At 49.2% G+C, this 17,797-nt stretch overlaps 1 protein-coding gene across 1 annotated transcript in view; it reads right to left on the bottom strand.

Annotated features, from left to right (window-relative positions):
• Window positions 1-17,797, bottom strand: part of cobl (cordon-bleu WH2 repeat protein) — a 40,298-nt gene that overhangs the window by 17,325 nt on the left and 5,176 nt on the right. The window contains exons 3-9 of the mRNA XM_027024787.2: window positions 12,271-12,465; window positions 11,021-11,231; window positions 8,605-8,833; window positions 8,070-8,114; window positions 7,236-7,327; window positions 6,805-6,879; window positions 4,754-4,915 (exon numbers count right to left, since the gene is read on the bottom strand). Coding sequence (XP_026880588.2) covers window positions 4,754-4,915; window positions 6,805-6,879; window positions 7,236-7,327; window positions 8,070-8,114; window positions 8,605-8,833; window positions 11,021-11,231; window positions 12,271-12,465 — 1,009 coding nt within the window. The remainder of the gene's footprint in view (window positions 1-4,753; window positions 4,916-6,804; window positions 6,880-7,235; window positions 7,328-8,069; window positions 8,115-8,604; window positions 8,834-11,020; window positions 11,232-12,270; window positions 12,466-17,797) is intronic.

Raw genomic sequence — 17,797 nt, 5'->3', positions numbered from 1 at the left:
GCAAACCACACACACACACACACACACACACACACTTCACTGTGTTTACATGCATGACAGATCCAAGTCATGGTATACATAATGCATGTTCTAAGTCAGGTTTTCCAGTCTAGACCTCATGGCCCAGCCAACGTTAAAGGTCTCTTTTAACCGACCAACCAAGAACTGCAGAAACCTGCGAGTACGCCACTGGGGAGTCCGTTTGGCCCGGACGACTGGCCCCAGACCCACTCAGTGACCCGAACACCGGCAGGCTGGAAGAATACCCACTGAAGGAGACAGACACGCCGGGTGATGTAAAGCCGTCCAGAGAACCACGCCAGTGCGCACCCTGTCCTTTCTCTCCTATTAGGAATGAGGTCAGCAACATTCATGCCCAGCCCTAGTAGGCATGTGGCACAGCTGAGACTGGAACGGCAGTCTCAGGGACAACGCTCAGCTCGACACAAAGAAGAAACGAGCAGCCAACTTCAGATTCCATCCCAATTCGGTATCGCTGCGATGAACATCCATGCTGAAGAACAAACACACGTGGGCAACTCATAGACCTGGCCATAAAGGTCGCGTGATTATGTGATCTCTTCATTCCTAAGAGCGCGGTATTTTCGTCCCTGAGAGACTGAGCCGCTGTAAACAGCATGTTCCCTTCTTGTCTCACGTGGCTGGGGTCAGGCTTCCTTGTTTTCCATGGTTTATTTTTGTCCTGTTCTCCTGGGTTACGCCCCCACCCTTTCGCCACGCTACCTAATCAGTCTAGCAGTCAGCTGCCTCTGAGGGGAGTGTGAGGGTGGCACATCGAGGCATGAGCGCCGTGAGGTTGGTACATCGGGGCACTGTGAGGTCGGAGTGTCGCGCACCATGAGGTGAAGGCTGCCTCTCGTGGAAGGCAGGCTCTGTGGCAGAGCACTGAGGGAGAAACCTCTGCAAAGTAGCAGAAACGGCCAACGTGAGCCATGATGCTTCGAGAGCATCAAGGTGCAACAGTGTAGCTGTGGACAGAATGTTAGTTAGCACGTAGCAACAGAATCTTGAGGTCAACAGCAGGCCTTAATTCAGTTGGCCCTCCGCCCTTTAACATACGGCCACGCACTGTTCCGGGTTCAGTGGCGCGCGGCCACGGACCGTGGCGCTGGCTTAAATCATGCGAGTCGGTTGGAGCTGGGCGGCCCTGTATGCTCACTGCGCGAGCTGCATAGATTCCCCCCGCCTGTCAAAGCAGATTTGAACATCTACAGCTTCATTGAAAGGATGAAGCAGAACTGTCTGTCGCGAAAAGAGAAAAACAACCACCATGAGAGGGAATTGTAGGAACAATAATCAGGTGAAGTCATGTCGGAGATGTGTGTGCTTGCAGGGCTCTTTGTAGTCTGACTGCCTTGCATCTATTAGTTTGGCTTGCCAGCTCCAGGGCTGTGATCTGTGACTCTGTGAGAGTGACATATAGCTACTTATGATTGATCAAAGCTAATGGAAAAACTGTGTTTAAAACTGCAGATCAGCAAACTAAGTCTCGCATTCATCTGCATGAAATCAAATTCACACCTTAAGTTTTGCTTATGGCCCTGGGGGAGGTACGGACCAGCTGTGGAGTTTGGCAAGAGAATCCACATGGAATAAATGCCTCGTGTGCAAATAAATATAAAATAATAATAAATAAAAAGCATGTGTTAAACTTCGACAAGGAGGCTCCGCACCGCCCTCTCGATACCGTAGGACCCGAGATCGGCACAAACTGGCCGGACCGGCGTCCCACTTTGGGGGAGTCAAGTTAATCAAAAGAGGATTGGGACCCTTGTTGAGGTCATTAGGGCTTCTAAGAATCAGGGATCAAACGGAACCAGAACAGCTGCTAAGAACTGCCAGAGGCTCGGGGAGGTGGGGGGGGGGCATGGTTACCGTGGCGACTGTGGCGCGAGAACGCTTGCTCGCTGGAAAACAGGCCGAGAAAGTATGCTCATATGAAACAGGAACAAAAGACCTCCTTAAGACCTATTAATTCGTGGATAATTAGCAGAAAAGCCTAGCTGAACGTTGCTGCCAACACCGTGTTCAACCAGCAAAGGACAGCCTAAACATGTGAAGTTGCCTGAGCATAGCACTGCAATCACGCAACTGTGCCGTGATTTCTCTAGAAATATCGTTTTGCTGGCATTGCAAAATACACCACGCTGAGCTCACTATGGTACATTACCACATCAAAGATAAGAATGCTCACTTGAGCTAATGCAATGTAAAGATGTTCTCTAATGCCACACACACACACACACACACACACACACACACACACACCTCAAGGACTTTGGCTCATCATCGGGCTGTGCAAACTGAACCGAGACCTTACCAGAAAGTTCCAACAAAAAATATTGCATCCCACTTTCAGTGCGACAGAAAATGAGGCTTCTCGTTCTGACCAGGGATCAGTTCATTTGCTCTCTGCAAGGTTCCGCCCCTCAGTGAGCTAAGCTGTGGATGAGTGACGGGTCTAAAATAAGAGAAGCTGTAAAGTAGCAGCTGTCAGGTTACACCAGGAAACAGAGGCAGTGGGACAGAGAAAGGGACGTCACGAACAACTCATGTCTCACGCTCAGGAGTACGTGCAGTGAAGCACCAACGTGTAGCCTGACGGTGGAAATCACCACACACACACAGTCTCCTGCTAAAGAAGAGGCCAGAACGTGACATCAGCACTGTCTAATCAGTGTTTGATTATCCCTGGATCAACTTCGATCGTAATGTCAGAACTTATGGTCCAATTAAAGTCCTAATTCATGATCTTTTATAGAATTGGGTTGTGTTGTGGGCCACCAAGCCAAGGGCAGGATTTGGGCAGCGTGAAGCACACAATAGCGTTGGAAGAGCCTCAAGTGTTGGGAGGTTGCAGGGTCTGACCCAGGACCAGAGACTCTGCCATTTCCAGCCTCTCTGCTGGGTTAAGCATCCGGTTTAACTGTCAATGTCTGCTCGGCACATGTGTATGTGCACACTCACACAGACATGCACACACGGAGAGACACGTACACACACACACACACACACACACACACACACGTGCGCACAAATACACACGCACATGGACCCACACAGACAGGTAGACCCATCCACCCACACACACACTTAACATGAGTTATCTTGAATAAACTGTCTAGGAGTAGCATTTTTTTCCTAACACACACTGACATACACAAGGGGTGTGATTTATGGATCCAGTATTTGTTTAAATTCTGAACTGCAGCTTGGTACACAGGCTGAAGAGAGTGCACGAATACACACGCACATGCACACGTGCGCGCGTGCAGGCGCGCACACACACAAACAAGCTGAGAAATGACATGATTGTGAAAACACTACACCGTCAGCAAGCTTGCTCCCGATTGGTCTGGGGCAACAGTGGGAGTCGTTAGTTCTGCAAGCCAGACAACAGTGGAACTGACACGTACACTAAAGGAACAACTCAACCCCTGACCCTTCATCAGTGAACAAGCTGCCAATCGTTTCAGAAGCTCATGTATGCCTAACTGGCACTGTTATATATATACCAGAGTGGGATTCTAGGAGCCATTGAAGTACACAAGTACAAAAGTACAAAGGGAATGAACGTGCAACTATTGATATGCAAGGTTTTGTAATAGCAGCCTTTCCAGAAGCTGAATGAAGGTGACCCCCTCATCCTTATCTAAGGTCTCCTGTAGACAAGCAGTAGTGAGAGAACCCTGGGTGGAGCCAATAGTCCGTAGTGAGAGAACCCTGGGTGGAGCGAGCAGTACACTTAAAAGGGTTTTCACCATAGATAATAGAAAATAACAGGCGGTGGTTGACTGATTATTCAGCCCATTAAATGGCATTTTGAGATAATCTGCACCGGCAGAAGTTTTGTTTTCCATTGTTGTTTTTTGGGATTTTTTTAAACATTTTTTTACATTTTACTTAAGCAGACAGTGACAATGCAGACAATAACAGTGGTAACCAAATGATTCATTTAAGCTCAGCAATTTTGGCTCTTATTTGTTATTATTAGATTGTTGCATTTAATAAGGTGCATATTGGCATTATACACTCACACACAACCTCCTTCCTCTTTATATATATATAAAGGAGGAAGGAGGTTGTGTGTGTGTGTGTGTGTGTGTGTGTGTGTGTGTATAATTATATATATCACACACACACACACACACACACACACACACACACCTCCTTCCTCTCATTACACACCACCCACCTCCTTCCTCTCATTATATACACACACCACCCGCCTCCTTCTTCTCATTATACACACACACACACACACACACACACACCACCCACCTCCTTCCTCTCATTACACACACCACCTGCCTCCTTCTTCTCATTATACACACACACACCACCCACCTCCTTCCTCTCATATACACACACCACCTGCCTCCTTCTTCTCATTATACACACACACACACACCACCCACCTCCTTCCTCTCATTACACACACACACACACACACAAACACACACACCACCTGCCTCCTTCCTCTCATTACACACACCACCCGCCTCCTTCCCCTCATTACACACGCACACACACACACACACACCCACCAAACACTAGCATAGGCACCTTATTCACCGGAGATCCTTGTACAGCTCCAAAGCAAAATGTGACAATGTATGTGGACAGACCTGTACATGTTCATCATGAGTGTGTGTGTGTGTGTATGTGTGAGTGAGAGAAACTGATAGTCCAGCACTGCTGCACACGTGTGCTCACGTGTCCCAGCACTCACCTGTGAGTCCGGACAGCTCACGGGTGTGTGCGGTGGGGGCGGAGCATGGCGTTTCTTGCGGTCCATTTTGGGGGAGAGCCTTGAGAGGTTCATCGCAGACTGTGACTGACCCAGAGTGTTGGGCCGCACCTCCACACATGGCCCACCCACCATAGACAAGCCCTGGAAGAGAACACACAAGCACGGGGGTCACACATGCCACCTGAAGCACCTTTGAGAGTGCGATCACCTGGGGTGGGAGGCAGGGTGATGCTAAGGAGACACAGAGTGTGAGAGCACTTCCACTGATCTAGCAGGGACCCAACACACACACACTTGAGATAGATGTGGTATAAGATACGGTTACAATGATGTTTAGGTAACTCTGGGCTCGTGTGACATAAAACACAGTCTGGGGAACAGCAGCAGCAAGAGTTATGATATCAGCAAACCGCCTGTACCAAAAGCATAGCAGAGAGGGAGGGAGGGAGCAAAAGAGAGAGAGAGAGAGCGAGAGAGAAAGAGAGAGGGAGGTGTCCAGAGGGCTCAGCGCTGTCAAGTAAACGGAGGAGTTGTCTCTGGTCCAGTACGTCCGAGCTGCATGTGAGACATTCCTGGCGTTGACGACGGGGCGTGTGTGTACACTGGATCACTAGTGTTCAGCCAGTTTTCCAAGTACAACACGCACACGCACAGCAGAGAGGCAGGAGGAGAGAGCAGAAGCAACTTTACTGCACGGGGCGCCCGTCAGGATTAAGACTCGGAGTGCCGTGAAACGCTTTCTTTCCGCCTTTCATATGAATGCAATCACACAGAAAAAGAGGTCGTGATTGAAAATCTGAATCCTGACAGCGGGACGCCTCGTTCACGTGGGCGCCGGAGCCAGAGAGGCCTACTCAGTGTGTGCCGAGTGACGGTGGACGCACAAACGCTGACGGGTTTAGAGCTCCGTCAGGCAGGGAGCAGCGGCTCAGCGCCTCCATGAATCGAGCAGGCTGCCTGGCGCATGTTTAAACGGCACAAACTCTCACACACACTTCCGCCCGTTCCAAACTGCACACGCGCATGCACGCACAGGCACGCATACTCTCTGTATCCTGCTCTCAGAATGGAATGTTCATAGCAGGAACCGCGAAGGGCAGGTTATGCAATCAGGACCAAAAAAAAAAAAAAAAAGTGTGAGAAAAAACAAACAAACAATCTGATACTTGGCTGTCTGTGGCAGGGGGTTAAACACGGTGCACATAATCACGCGTGAATACAGGGCACACCGACCCATGGACATCATGCTAGCTTGTGGGTGCGTCTTCTTTCTGTAGGGCCTCGTCTGCACTAGACGGCTCGACAGCAGTGTCTCCTGCAGGGATCCACCCAGAGCAGTCTGACCTCTTTGCTCAAAGGCCCCGGCACCAAATTGACGTACAAAGGACCACGCTGTCCTGAAAGCAACTCAGGAGCTGCTCAAGAGTTAAAAATGGTTCACCATGTTCCAAAGTTAATATGCTGCAAGTACAGTCTAAAGGCAGTCTTCACAATAAAAAGATCTCCTCCTGTGTTTTAGTCTTGAGGTCTATGCACCTGAACGCCAAACACACAAGGCAGCATGCTTAGGGCGCTGCATATGCTAAAAAAAAAAAATTACTTTGTGTCTACTGCCACCTAGTGGCATAGAGAGTTTAAAAACCAGCAGTCCATTAGCCTTAACTTGCAAGCAGAGTGTCCTTTAAATTAGGTTAAGGTTTGAAAAAGTGTCAGATTTCCAGGAAAAAAAAGTCCAAATCAAACCAGCCACGAATATGATCACCATTTTCACCCTGTGACTGAGTACAGAGCTGGTGGACAGCATGCATGCAAACAGACAAGAAACAACATGTGCAAATATTTAAATATTCCATATGCAAATATTTGAACCCCTGAACGCATTTAAACACGAACAATAATATATGGAAAATATTTATTATTCAATTTAGTTAGTGTGATTCCAAGAAACAGAAAGCGCAGAGACAAAGGACGAGTGTGAAATACGGGGTGTGTTAGCGACAGGGCAGAGGGACACAAGGGTTAGTACTTACATTCACGCAAGTGTCTGTACTGTGCGTAACACTATCATCGAGCTCATCCATGTCCTCAGAGCCCAGCTCTTCTGTCTGAAACAGGGAGCGCAACAATGGCACCCAAGGGGCGCTAGGCATCACACTACAGCACCCGCCACACTCTAACCATGTACAGCCAGAAAGAAAAGGGGACTTCCTGTCTGCCACATTATCTGATGGTGATAACGATGAAAAACTTTCAGAGACAAAACGGGGAGCTCTTCATTATTTTTTGTAGGGTTTACTAGACAGTCTAGACAACTAGACAGAACCAGACTAAACCTTCTGACTATTGCATGTTACTAAAAAAAAAAAATATTCTTTTCAAGAGCGAGAAGCATGCAGTGATGCCAACACTGATATCAGTAGATGTGTAGGTGTGCGTGTGCGCGTGCAAGCGTGTCCTTTACCTTAGACTTCCTGCGATTGAACTTGAACAAGCCCAGAAGCCCCTTCTTTTCTGTTCCGCTGACTCTCCCCGTAGGAGAGTGAAGAGTCTCTACTAAATAAAAAACACAAATCCCCCACCCCCCCGCCAACAGTCCCTCGGTCACCCACTGTGTCATACATCTCCTGCAGCTTACTGCGATGTACCAACAGCACCCGAATACGCACAAGCTGCAGACCTACAGCCTCCTGTAACCCACAAGTAACCATCCAGAGATGCCGCTAAAACGACAACACCATGGAACACACTGCGTGGACGGCATGCTCGCATTAGCTAGGCTCTGGTAGAGGGGTTAGCTTGTGGAAGCAGTCCTATCTCTGGAAGAGGCCAGCACGTTCATATGGTCAGTGGATACGCAGCTGGTGTCTACGGATGCTTTCTAAACTCGCACAGTTGGGGTTTGGTGGAAGGTCTAAAATGGCCTCTGGTGTGACAGAAGCTAGCCACTCAAGCTCGATTTACTTTCCTGTCAAACTCTGTTAAGGAATAGGTGTCTTTTAGGGCTCACGCATATACCGCAGAGAAATGGGTACTGGCAGCATTCTTCCAGTAGATGGTGCCACAATGCTACGTTGCTGCAAAGCCCACAGAATAATGTGCTACCCTGCAAGCGTTCAGTGTGGCGAAGAGCAACCTGAACGAGATGAATGCTAGCACGTGTTAAGAACGGCTGAAGCGCATTTTCGGAAGCATGGGGGTGGGGGGTGGAGTTAGTGCTGCTCTAAGGAGGGCCGCAGATCACTCAGACATGCAGAACTCAGCTGGCAAGCGTTAGGAGTCTTGCTGCAGGTGGTACCTGAATGATTGAGGGAAGGAGACGAAGCCATTTTAGTCTGAAGAGCTGGAAAGAAACGACACAGGTGGGATGTTTAGTGCTCAGAGGCAAGAGGTATGAGAGGGCCTGACATGCAGAGACCCCCCACCTGCCCCCCAACAGGAAGTACCCTGTGGCTTGGAAGGAGGGTGTGTGTGTGTGTGTGTGTGTGCGCGAGAACAACAGTGAGAGACAGATAGCGAAAGAGAGTGTAGCACCTTACAGGCCCTGTGTTCCTGTGTGTGTCCTGTTTGAGCAGCTTTTGTGTGACAGTAATGAGGAAACATTCAGCCTGTACAGTCTGTTCTGGAGCCTGAAACCAGCGCCAGGCTTCCCGGACGCTCCAGCGAACCGTGACCCAGCCTGGTGCTCTAAAAAGGCCAGCGGCCCATTTCTCCTGATATAAGCAACAACCCTACATTCCATACCAGGCAAAAAAAACACCAATACTGCTTTAACAATACCCCCCCCCCCCCAACTTCACCCACAGTGTCTCAGGATGGCTGTGTGCCGTTACCCAGGGTCTGGTCGAAGGCGTAGAGCTCGCGGATCTCCAGCTCGGCAAGGGATTGGCACAGGTCCAGCTCGTGGGCGGCAAGGCGGTCGCGGAGCAGGAGCACGTGGGCGGGATCGAGCTCGCACTTCTGGCAGATGACTGGCAGGAGGGAGCGCAGGGGCTCAGAGAGCCTCACCCTCACAACCGCCTTCTGGCCCTGGTGGTAGTTCACCACCAGGCGCACGGTCTTCTGCACCATGCACACACAAAGAGAGATGGACAGACTTCACGTTAGAAAGGGTTTAGCATTGGAGAAGTATCTGTATTCATGCCAGGAGAGTTAAATCCAGGACTGGGAAAACAAAAATAGTTCTTACTATTAATACAACATCATGGTGTTTACTACTATAGTGTGGTGTTTTTGGTACTACTGTAGTGTGGTATTTTATTTACTACTGCTATAGCGTTATGGTATTTTCTCCTATAATGGAATGGTATTGTAGTGTTCACTGAACTGCGTTTTCCAAATACAGGCTGGAAGACCCAAGGAGCCTCCTTTCTCATGACACACTGCTGCCTGGTGTTGGCCGATTTCAGCGTGCTTGCACGTGTGCTTGTCTGCAGAGTGGCTTTTTCCATGAGATTAAATGTGGGAGCTGGAGAAGGCCGTGCCACAAACCACCCCAGATGTTCCACAGGCAGTGGGCTTTGGAAAGGTTTGGGAAGCAGGACATCGATGGAGCGCTCAGCGTACACGTGACTTTATGCCTCGTGATAAAAATACCGCAAACTTACCCCATCCTTTCATTTCATAGGCAACGGCACCACAGTGCATGTCCACAGTCTCTACGTCGGCACTACACTTACTGCCATCACCATAGCAACAGTGGGCCTGCATGCTTACAGAGCATATCTCTTTAGATACAATGTCTGGCTTGGCTACCACCATCACTCAGCATCATGATAAAAACAAACACCACAGAAAACTCAGGTGGGACGTGAGAACTAACCTGTGTGCCTCATCACCAGTATTTATTTATGCAGTTGCATAGTGTGGGAAACTGGCACATACACACGCAAGCACATAAAACGTATACTCATACACACCACTGATAAACAACTTAAACTCATATTGCTTATACTCGCACGGCTTTCACACGTATCGTCCTATCTGTGGTAGTGTTACGGTGTCAGACAAAACTCTATTTGAACCTTGGATGCATGCGCACGCACACACAAACGCACACCCTTTTTAGCTGCGCTCATCATGCTTGGTGACTCTCTGATAGCACGTCAGGTTGAACCTCATAAAATGTCAACTACCGTTCTCAAGGAAACAAACTAATAAAAGTTGTAAAGTTTTGGGGTTTTTTTTTTTTTTTTTGGTTTTTTTTTACTTCTTATAAGTAAGTGTGCATATTTGGCTGCAATAACAAATGTCTAAGAATAGACGGAAAAACTACTAATATAACACGGCTTGGCTTTTGGTTCCTTTTCCTCAGTGCCTGAAATACATTATGTGCCTTCTGCATCAGCTCTGCAGCTCTATAAGCAAAAGCACCTCTATTTTCAGTGTAAATACTGAATGTGTAATGTTCTGTTGCCATGACACAAGCAAGCAGAGGTCAAAGCCCTGCCAGGATTCTTTCGGGGCGGTCAAAGGTCGGGGCGCGTGGAGGACAGAGCTCCAGCACAGCCACAGAAAGGGAGAGACAGCAATAATGCATGGTAACTAAAGGTGAAGGTGGCATTAAAAATTTACTACATCAGGAGGGAGGGAGAGAAGGAGAGAGAGAGAAAGAAAGAAAGAGAGAGAGAGCAAGAGACAAGAGAAGGGACACTGGAGCAGGAGGGGCGGAGCTTCCAGCAGCTGGGCGGGGACCGAGCGGCCCGTGTGACCACCACAGCGTCTGCTTGCTGCACTGTTTGTCCAGAGGCACGTGACAGTGCTTTCAGTGAGATGGGCCTGCCCACCCACCGCGTTTCTCTGTCGCTACGAGACGTCTCTGCAGCTCCGCGCCTTGTGCAAAGTCAGAGGCGAGAACGGTCGAGCACATAGACATAGATAATGAAACGACTGGCCATCGCACACCGTTGCTGTTGAGTGCAAAAAAAGGTTGGAGAAGCCTTGTTGGAGACCAGCACTCTGCGTCTGCCCCACTGGAGCATGAAGACACTGGATTTGTATGAGTAGTTCAGTAAACCAAAGGGGTAACCTTTCGTGCAATACACAGCAGTCTGTACCACCGACGCCAAACACTTTATCCGAGGACCTTTAACGGGGAGTCACTCGATCCTGCTGCTAAAAGCCGCCAGTACAAAGATCGCGTAACACCACAGCACCCCATCAAAGGCCTGGGGTGGGGGTGGGGGTGCCACTTCGCCGTTCGAGCGGAACAGGCACAGAGAAGGTGTCGGTCGGCCAGGCGAGCCTCACCTCGGGCACTTTGGGTGGGGGCTTCCTCAGCACGCGCTCCTCCACCACCCGCTCCTTGATGAGGACGCAGGACACATCCAGAGTGCCCAGCAGGGCATTGGGCTTGAAGGCCACGGGTTGGGCCTCAGGCGAGAGCAGCTCCAGGGTGTGATACGCCGGATTCAGGCGGTACTGACTGCACAAGTCCACCAGCAGGTCCATCAGAGCTTTCCTGCAGAGGGAGGGCGAGAGGGAGAGAGAGGGAGTGGGAGGATACCAGGGCTAGAGTTACCTGGTCTTTAGCACCAATAGAAAAACGCGTAATTACACCATGTGATGCAGGAGGGAGAGAGAGATGGCACAAGAGAGAAAGAGACCTTCTTTTATTACAGGTGTTACATAAAGCAGTAATCATGAACACTGGTCTTAGTATCTTAACCCCTATACTTGCAAGCAATCAATATCATTTGTGAAGCAATGTTGGGATTATATCATTCATTAAGCAACGTACCAATTGTATGACTTGAGCAATTTTCAACATTTGCTTTCGTGACCAGAATAAACGTCAAATATTTTAATTGGGTGATGGAAATATATGCAAATGCATAACTTTGTAGAGTCTGTTTCTAAAGTAGGGTTGGAATGTGGTGCGTCAAGATTGGCCAGAACTGTGCAGCCCATTCCCAAGCAAATTTCTTGTACTTGGACCCACGTGAGCGCTGCATGTATGTGATGCGTGTACCTGTCCGTGTTACACCGCAGTAACACCAACCTCTCTGGCTGACAGCAAATCTAATCAAGTCTAATCTAACCTAGTTCTAAATAAATTCTCTCACATCCCGAGTCATACCGAAACTGCAAGATATAAATAACATGACTGCGCCGACATCCCGCCCTCCCGCCCTCCCATGCACCTCTGCGAGACGTTTCGCCTCGTCAGAGCGAGAAAAGACACCGTTCTCGTTTATAGCGCACCTGAAGGCAACCTTATCTCACCTGTGTAATCGCTCGTCAGCAAACAGGGAAGCGGAGATTCGTTTACCTCCTCAATGGTCCGCCACTACATAAATAGCCCTTCTTTTGACAGCTCTTTGTTAGGCTGAGGTGCTTTGATCACAAAGCCAGGTGAGCCGTGACCATTCCCTAGAGGGGAGGGTTCAGGCTACTTCTCACACAATAGGTCACGTGACCTGTTAGTTCACGACTGTGATTATGCACCAACACGGTCGGAGCTCACGGGGGTGAAAAATTCCGGGTGACGCTCGCCTTACCTGCCGTCCGCGTTGATGGTGGTCTGGTAGCCGGCGGGCAGGGTGACGTGGAGGTCCACGGTGGGGCGCAGGGCGTTCTCTTTGCCGTCTCTTCCCGGAGGACCACCGCCGTCGGGCACGGCGTTGCGGAAGACCCTGCGAGGTGCAGGCTGGGGGGCAGGAGGAGGCGGGGGGGCGCGGCCCTTCATTGTCCTCCTGGGAGGTGGAGCGGGGAGAAGGCGCAAGCCAGTCACATGACTTGACAGACATAGGACATTGAGAAACAAGTGCAGTATCAGTGTGGGGTTTGTTTGTCAGGAGAGACTGAGCAAGAAAACCTGAACAATTCACCACTGATGTCATATCGTCTTTCACCTCATGGAGCCGTTTTATTCTAGCTAAATTAACCAAGGCGACGCCCATGACAATTCAACACTACAACGGGCTATTATTAACATTCCAGCTCACCAATTCTCCTATTTTATGAGTCTTGTACTGGGACTTTGTAGGCGTTGATGCAAGGCATCTCCCAATAAGAAACACTCCCAGCATTCCGCGGAAGAACATGGGTTCTCTCAGACTCATGTTTGATGATAACAGAAGGCCTGGCTACATCACATGCTGAGATCCATAGAGGACACTAATCCCTGCTTTGTGGAATCCTAATCAACAGAAAAGACTTTCATGATTACGGTGTAACGTGCAACGTAAGACAGGTTGAGTGTGGTCAGAAAATGCCAATAGCAAACTCTACACACTCATAAAATAAAGGGTTTACTTCTTATCTGCCTAGCTCATGCTGGCAACCCGAATAGCACCCAGATAAAGACTAGAGCCAAGCCTCTTTTTGTAGCACCATCAGCAACCCCCCCCCCCCCCACACACACACATTCTATATAAAAAGGCCAGAATAAAGATGACCACAAGTTCAAGTTGATCAAAACAAAACTCAAAATTAAACTTCTCACCAACATTTTAGAGAAGAAATAAGTGTTTACACTAAGGAAAAATGTGCACCAATTCTCAGAGATCACATGTACCATATTTCAATGATACAGTCTTCGAGATATGGAAGGAACAATGGGGGATTTACCAAACTCAATAAACATTGCTAGAAGATAGCGATACACCCCAAAGCAGCAAATGTTCAGATCAACCTTTCATTTGTGCATACTCCCTCAACGAATACAGCAAATATTGAAGGTATTCAGTTAATCTTGATTTCATAACTTTGGTGATACTGGATTTGTTACTGTGTTGCACTTGACAGAAAGGTGAGCAAAGACTATGCAATCTTTGCCCAGTTCTTTTCTCCAACAAATGTACACTGCACAGCAATTCTGAGTTACGTTTGGTGGAGTATTAACTTTCAAACCTTATTAACCTCTCTTGAAACTTGTCCACTGCCACCATGTGTATTTTTTATTTTTTTTTTTAACAACAGCTGAATCCAGTCAACCGGTTCCCATTCGAGTTAGCAACAGTGAAGACAAATATGTGGCTTTAAGACACTCAGAGGAAATCCTTTCAAATCTAACCACAGAAAGCCAAAATGCTGTCCATAGACAAAAGGTATACTACCACCACCACCACCACCTTACATAATTAGGAACAGACAGACCTTGAGAGAGGACAGAATCAGAATCATTCACAAATGTCTCATCAACACTAAATGCGACTTAAAGTGAGTTTCACAGAACCCAGACACCACTTCTGCCAAGCGAACGGCTGACGTTTTGTTCACACTAGTCGCGCTACATTCTTTAGAGAGAGCAAAGATCTGTATGCGACCAGGTCGTCCGACTCACTTCAACGTAGCTCTGGCCTCCACTTGTGGTCAGGTCTTCCGAGGGTTAGGAGACCCTGCGAGGTCCCGAGTCAGAGCTGGGAAGGACGGCGTGTCCCGGACAGCTGTTGGGAGGAATGTGAAGGCGTGTGCCACGGTGTTTAGACCTCAGCCTCAGCTGGCTAATTATTAATAAAGGCCTCGTGCTCTAATGTCATCGCCCTCTTGTGTCAGTGCGCCATTATGCAATCAAGAACGGCCTGCACCCTTTGTGAAGTGCAGTCAACAGAATAGCGAAGCAACGCAGCATGCGGGGTCGTACTGATCAAGGTGAGCCAGAAGATTTAAGGGGCATTTGCTAAAGGAGGAACTCCAGGGACGGTGACTCCCAGAGCTGCGACGGCCATCGGTTAGTTGGACGGAGGCGGGTGTGAACGTAACCCGATGAGACCTTGTCGTTGGCTCGGGCCGCTGTTCCCTCGTGTGGGTGGGCTCACCTCCGGTGCTGTCAGGAAGGCACGCTGTGAAAGTGCACTCTTGTCTGGAGCTCAGCAACCGGTCGGATAGCACGGCCCCTCCAACAAAGAGTCGTTCAGGCCCGCGCCAGCCGCAATGGCAGAGCAGGAAACGCGCGCTTTCCCAGGTGGCTCTCCCGAATCCGCCCTCGCCTCTGGCACGACTGGGTTACTAATGGATCTCTCTAGGCTTTTCCAGACCACTGGGCTTTTAATGTGTGACTAGTAACACTTTCATTGCACTTCCAGATAATCTTTAACAGTGTGCATTATTCAATTTGAGAAGAAATAGCAATTTTATTTCATCCAAAATTGCCAAAAGGGACTCAGACAAGTCCGTCAGTTGATTAAACGTAGAAGAACTAGAAGAAGCCGAGAGCAAGATGATGAGTAGCTTTTGAACTAGTTTAGTAACAGTAGCAAAGTTTTTTTGTGGCTCAGGACATGGGCGTCTATCACACAACAATCTAACAACCAAGTTCTCTGAACGAACCACTGGCCAGCTAGGCTGATTAAGAGATTAGCATTTAAGAGTTTCGCGTGGGTGCCAGATCATTCCATGACTCAAATCAGATACCACTCCCTCACACCCTCCCTCTCTCGGCTCTTCCATACCCCCCCGGCTAAAGACTTTAGAGGAACATTTTTACTTACTTGAGATCCAAGCCCCCTTTGAGGTGGTGCGAGTAGACTAATTAAATTCACACTGACAAAGAAACTATTTCAATCATGCAAATGACATGCAAACAAGCACAACGTGACTGCAAACGGTGAAAAGTTTGATACAAATGCAGGAGCTCAAAGATGGCAGAGGGCAAAGACGCAAAACAGGCCACATCACGTCGCGATACCAATACAGACTTGAGTAGCTATGGCAACAGGGACGGCGACGGCGACCATAAGATAAACTGTTGCTCGGCACGTGTGCGTCTCTCTGTTTCCATCTGCCATAGCTGGCGATTTCGCCATGGCAAAAACACCAGTCTGGCCTACTCGCACAACACAGGCAGTGAGACACAGCTCGCTGCAATACCACAGATGGGACAAGGGCAGCACACTCCTGGCCTTCTGCTCTCTTCTCACGGGAAGTGTTTGAATGACCCGCTTCGCTTCCGTCTACTTTAGAGGAGAATATCTTGCTGCGGCTTGCAGCTGAAAAGTTGGCATCAAAGGTGAAAGTTTTCCGATGCCGGTGGTCTGCAATGGGACGGTGGTCTGCAATGGGCGAGTGGTGTGCAGAAGGCAGCATTTCACATGATTTAGACGCCACTTTTGAAAAGTGCTTAAGGGGGTCTAAAGCATAAAGTAACTTGGACCCACCCCAAATGCCAGCAGCTTTCACGCAAACATCTGAACTATGACAATATGACTTGCTGTGTCACTTTGCAAGGTGTTGCTCCCTGCGACGTGCAGCCACGGAGACGAGGAGGCCAGCAGCATGTGTTCCATAGTAGGACACCGCTGGACTGTGGACCTCCCGAGGAAAAACACCACGGCTGGATGTTTGTTTTTGTGGATCGACTTTTAGGTAGGCCACGTATTAAAAAAGCCACCTGGGAGATTCATTTTCCTCGTGCCACAGGAAGTGGGCTGTCCGAGGCAGCACGGGGCAAACCAAACCCCCTCCACCTGCTCGTAGGAGGGCCCGCCCTGGCTCCTGGCCCCGGCCGAGCGCGCGGGCCAACAATAGCCGCTTTATTGGAGCGCATTAATCCTGCCTCTGTTCGGGCCTCGTCCGTTTTAGGTCAGGGCAACAGGGCGAATCACAGAGCAGCGGGCGCCATGGGAACAGTTAGTCAACGTTTCCTCAGACAAGCAGCTAAAAATGACGACCTGACAGGACGAAGGCACTCTGGAAGACCAGAGCAAGAAACTGAAAATGGATGTAGTGCTTATGAAGTGGAATATTTTTTGGTTTAACATAAATTAAAAAGAACACGTTTACATAAATTTCCAATTGCCGGTGGAATTTCTTTTTTTTTTTTTTGGCTGAAGATGTCTGAATGACTGATAGGAACAGAATGGCTATTCTGGAAAAAACTGCTCCCAGATTTTTTCTGCGACCCTAAATCACCTTTAATAGGCTTCTTTCTTTACAGCACACGTTGCCACTTACTGAGAACTAGATGAGGACCTTGTGAGTTTCTATTTGTATTGCTGTTGCTGTAGTGGAGCAAAGTTCCTTCACCCTCAGCCTCTCAACACACCAAATCAACAACTGCATGCCTCCTGGGTCTGTGGGGCTCACTTAGCAACCTATATTTACACCCTAAGAGACAGGAACAGAGAGACACTAAGAGAGAGAGAGACAGCAAGAGAGACAGATCAAGAGAGTAAAAAAAAAAAAAAAGACACAGACACAGAGAAAAGGGACCAAACCACCCCCCCCCCCAAAAAAACAGAATGAGAGCTAGACAAACGAATGAAAAGAGTAAGAAAGAGGGAGCAGGCATGGGCACTCCACCCTAGCCGCTGCTAATTAATTCTGGGGCAACTCACAGAGTGTGAATGACCCAGGCGTTGCTGGCATCGGGGGGGCGTGCGACTCCTCTCTGGCATTTGTTTGCCGTTTCTAGGCATGCTACCCTCACTCTCTGGTTACAGGGTCAGCAAAGAAGCCCCGCCCCCTTTGCTGCACAGCAGCCCCCCCACCCGACATGCCGAGCTCCCAGAGCCCTTCCAGGTGGACGGAACAGCCAAGCTCACAACACGGCTGCTTTTAGAGGACCAACACAAAGCAACCCTGACTGGGTGCTTCTGGCTTGTTCTAAAATCTATTACACCGTGCCATCTCCCCCTCCCCCGATGACCCAGTTAAGATGCCAGGGTGATGGGAAAACACACTAGACTCATGAGCGTCGCAGGGTTCTCCAATGGGCGGGACTCTCCTAGACCTGGCCCACCATTACCTAGCATGCCGGTCTGCAGCCGCCCCCCCCACGGCACAGCCCTCCGTCGCTGTCAGTACTGTGCAACCCTTAACCTTTACCTGACTCACCAGGTGTGCGAGGCAGGAGCGCAAGACCGGGAGGGGGCGGGGTAAGAGGAGGAGCCCTCCTGGGGAACAAGCTCAAGGGTGGCGAGGCATCAGCAGGAAAAAACAATTAGCCTGTCCCATGTTCCCGGGACTGGGCGAACTGGGAATACCCCCACGGCCTGCTAGAAGGATCTCGCACGCTTTAAAAGGTGTGCGCCTCCGGTGTGCCTGCTCTTATTAACGCTCTATTAACGCCATGCTGAGAGATGG

This window comes from Electrophorus electricus, chromosome 10, assembly GCF_013358815.1.
Source record: "Electrophorus electricus isolate fEleEle1 chromosome 10, fEleEle1.pri, whole genome shotgun sequence".
In the NCBI taxonomy this organism is placed as follows: domain Eukaryota; kingdom Metazoa; phylum Chordata; class Actinopteri; order Gymnotiformes; family Gymnotidae; genus Electrophorus; species Electrophorus electricus.
This window is presented reverse-complemented; position numbering and strand designations above follow the sequence as displayed.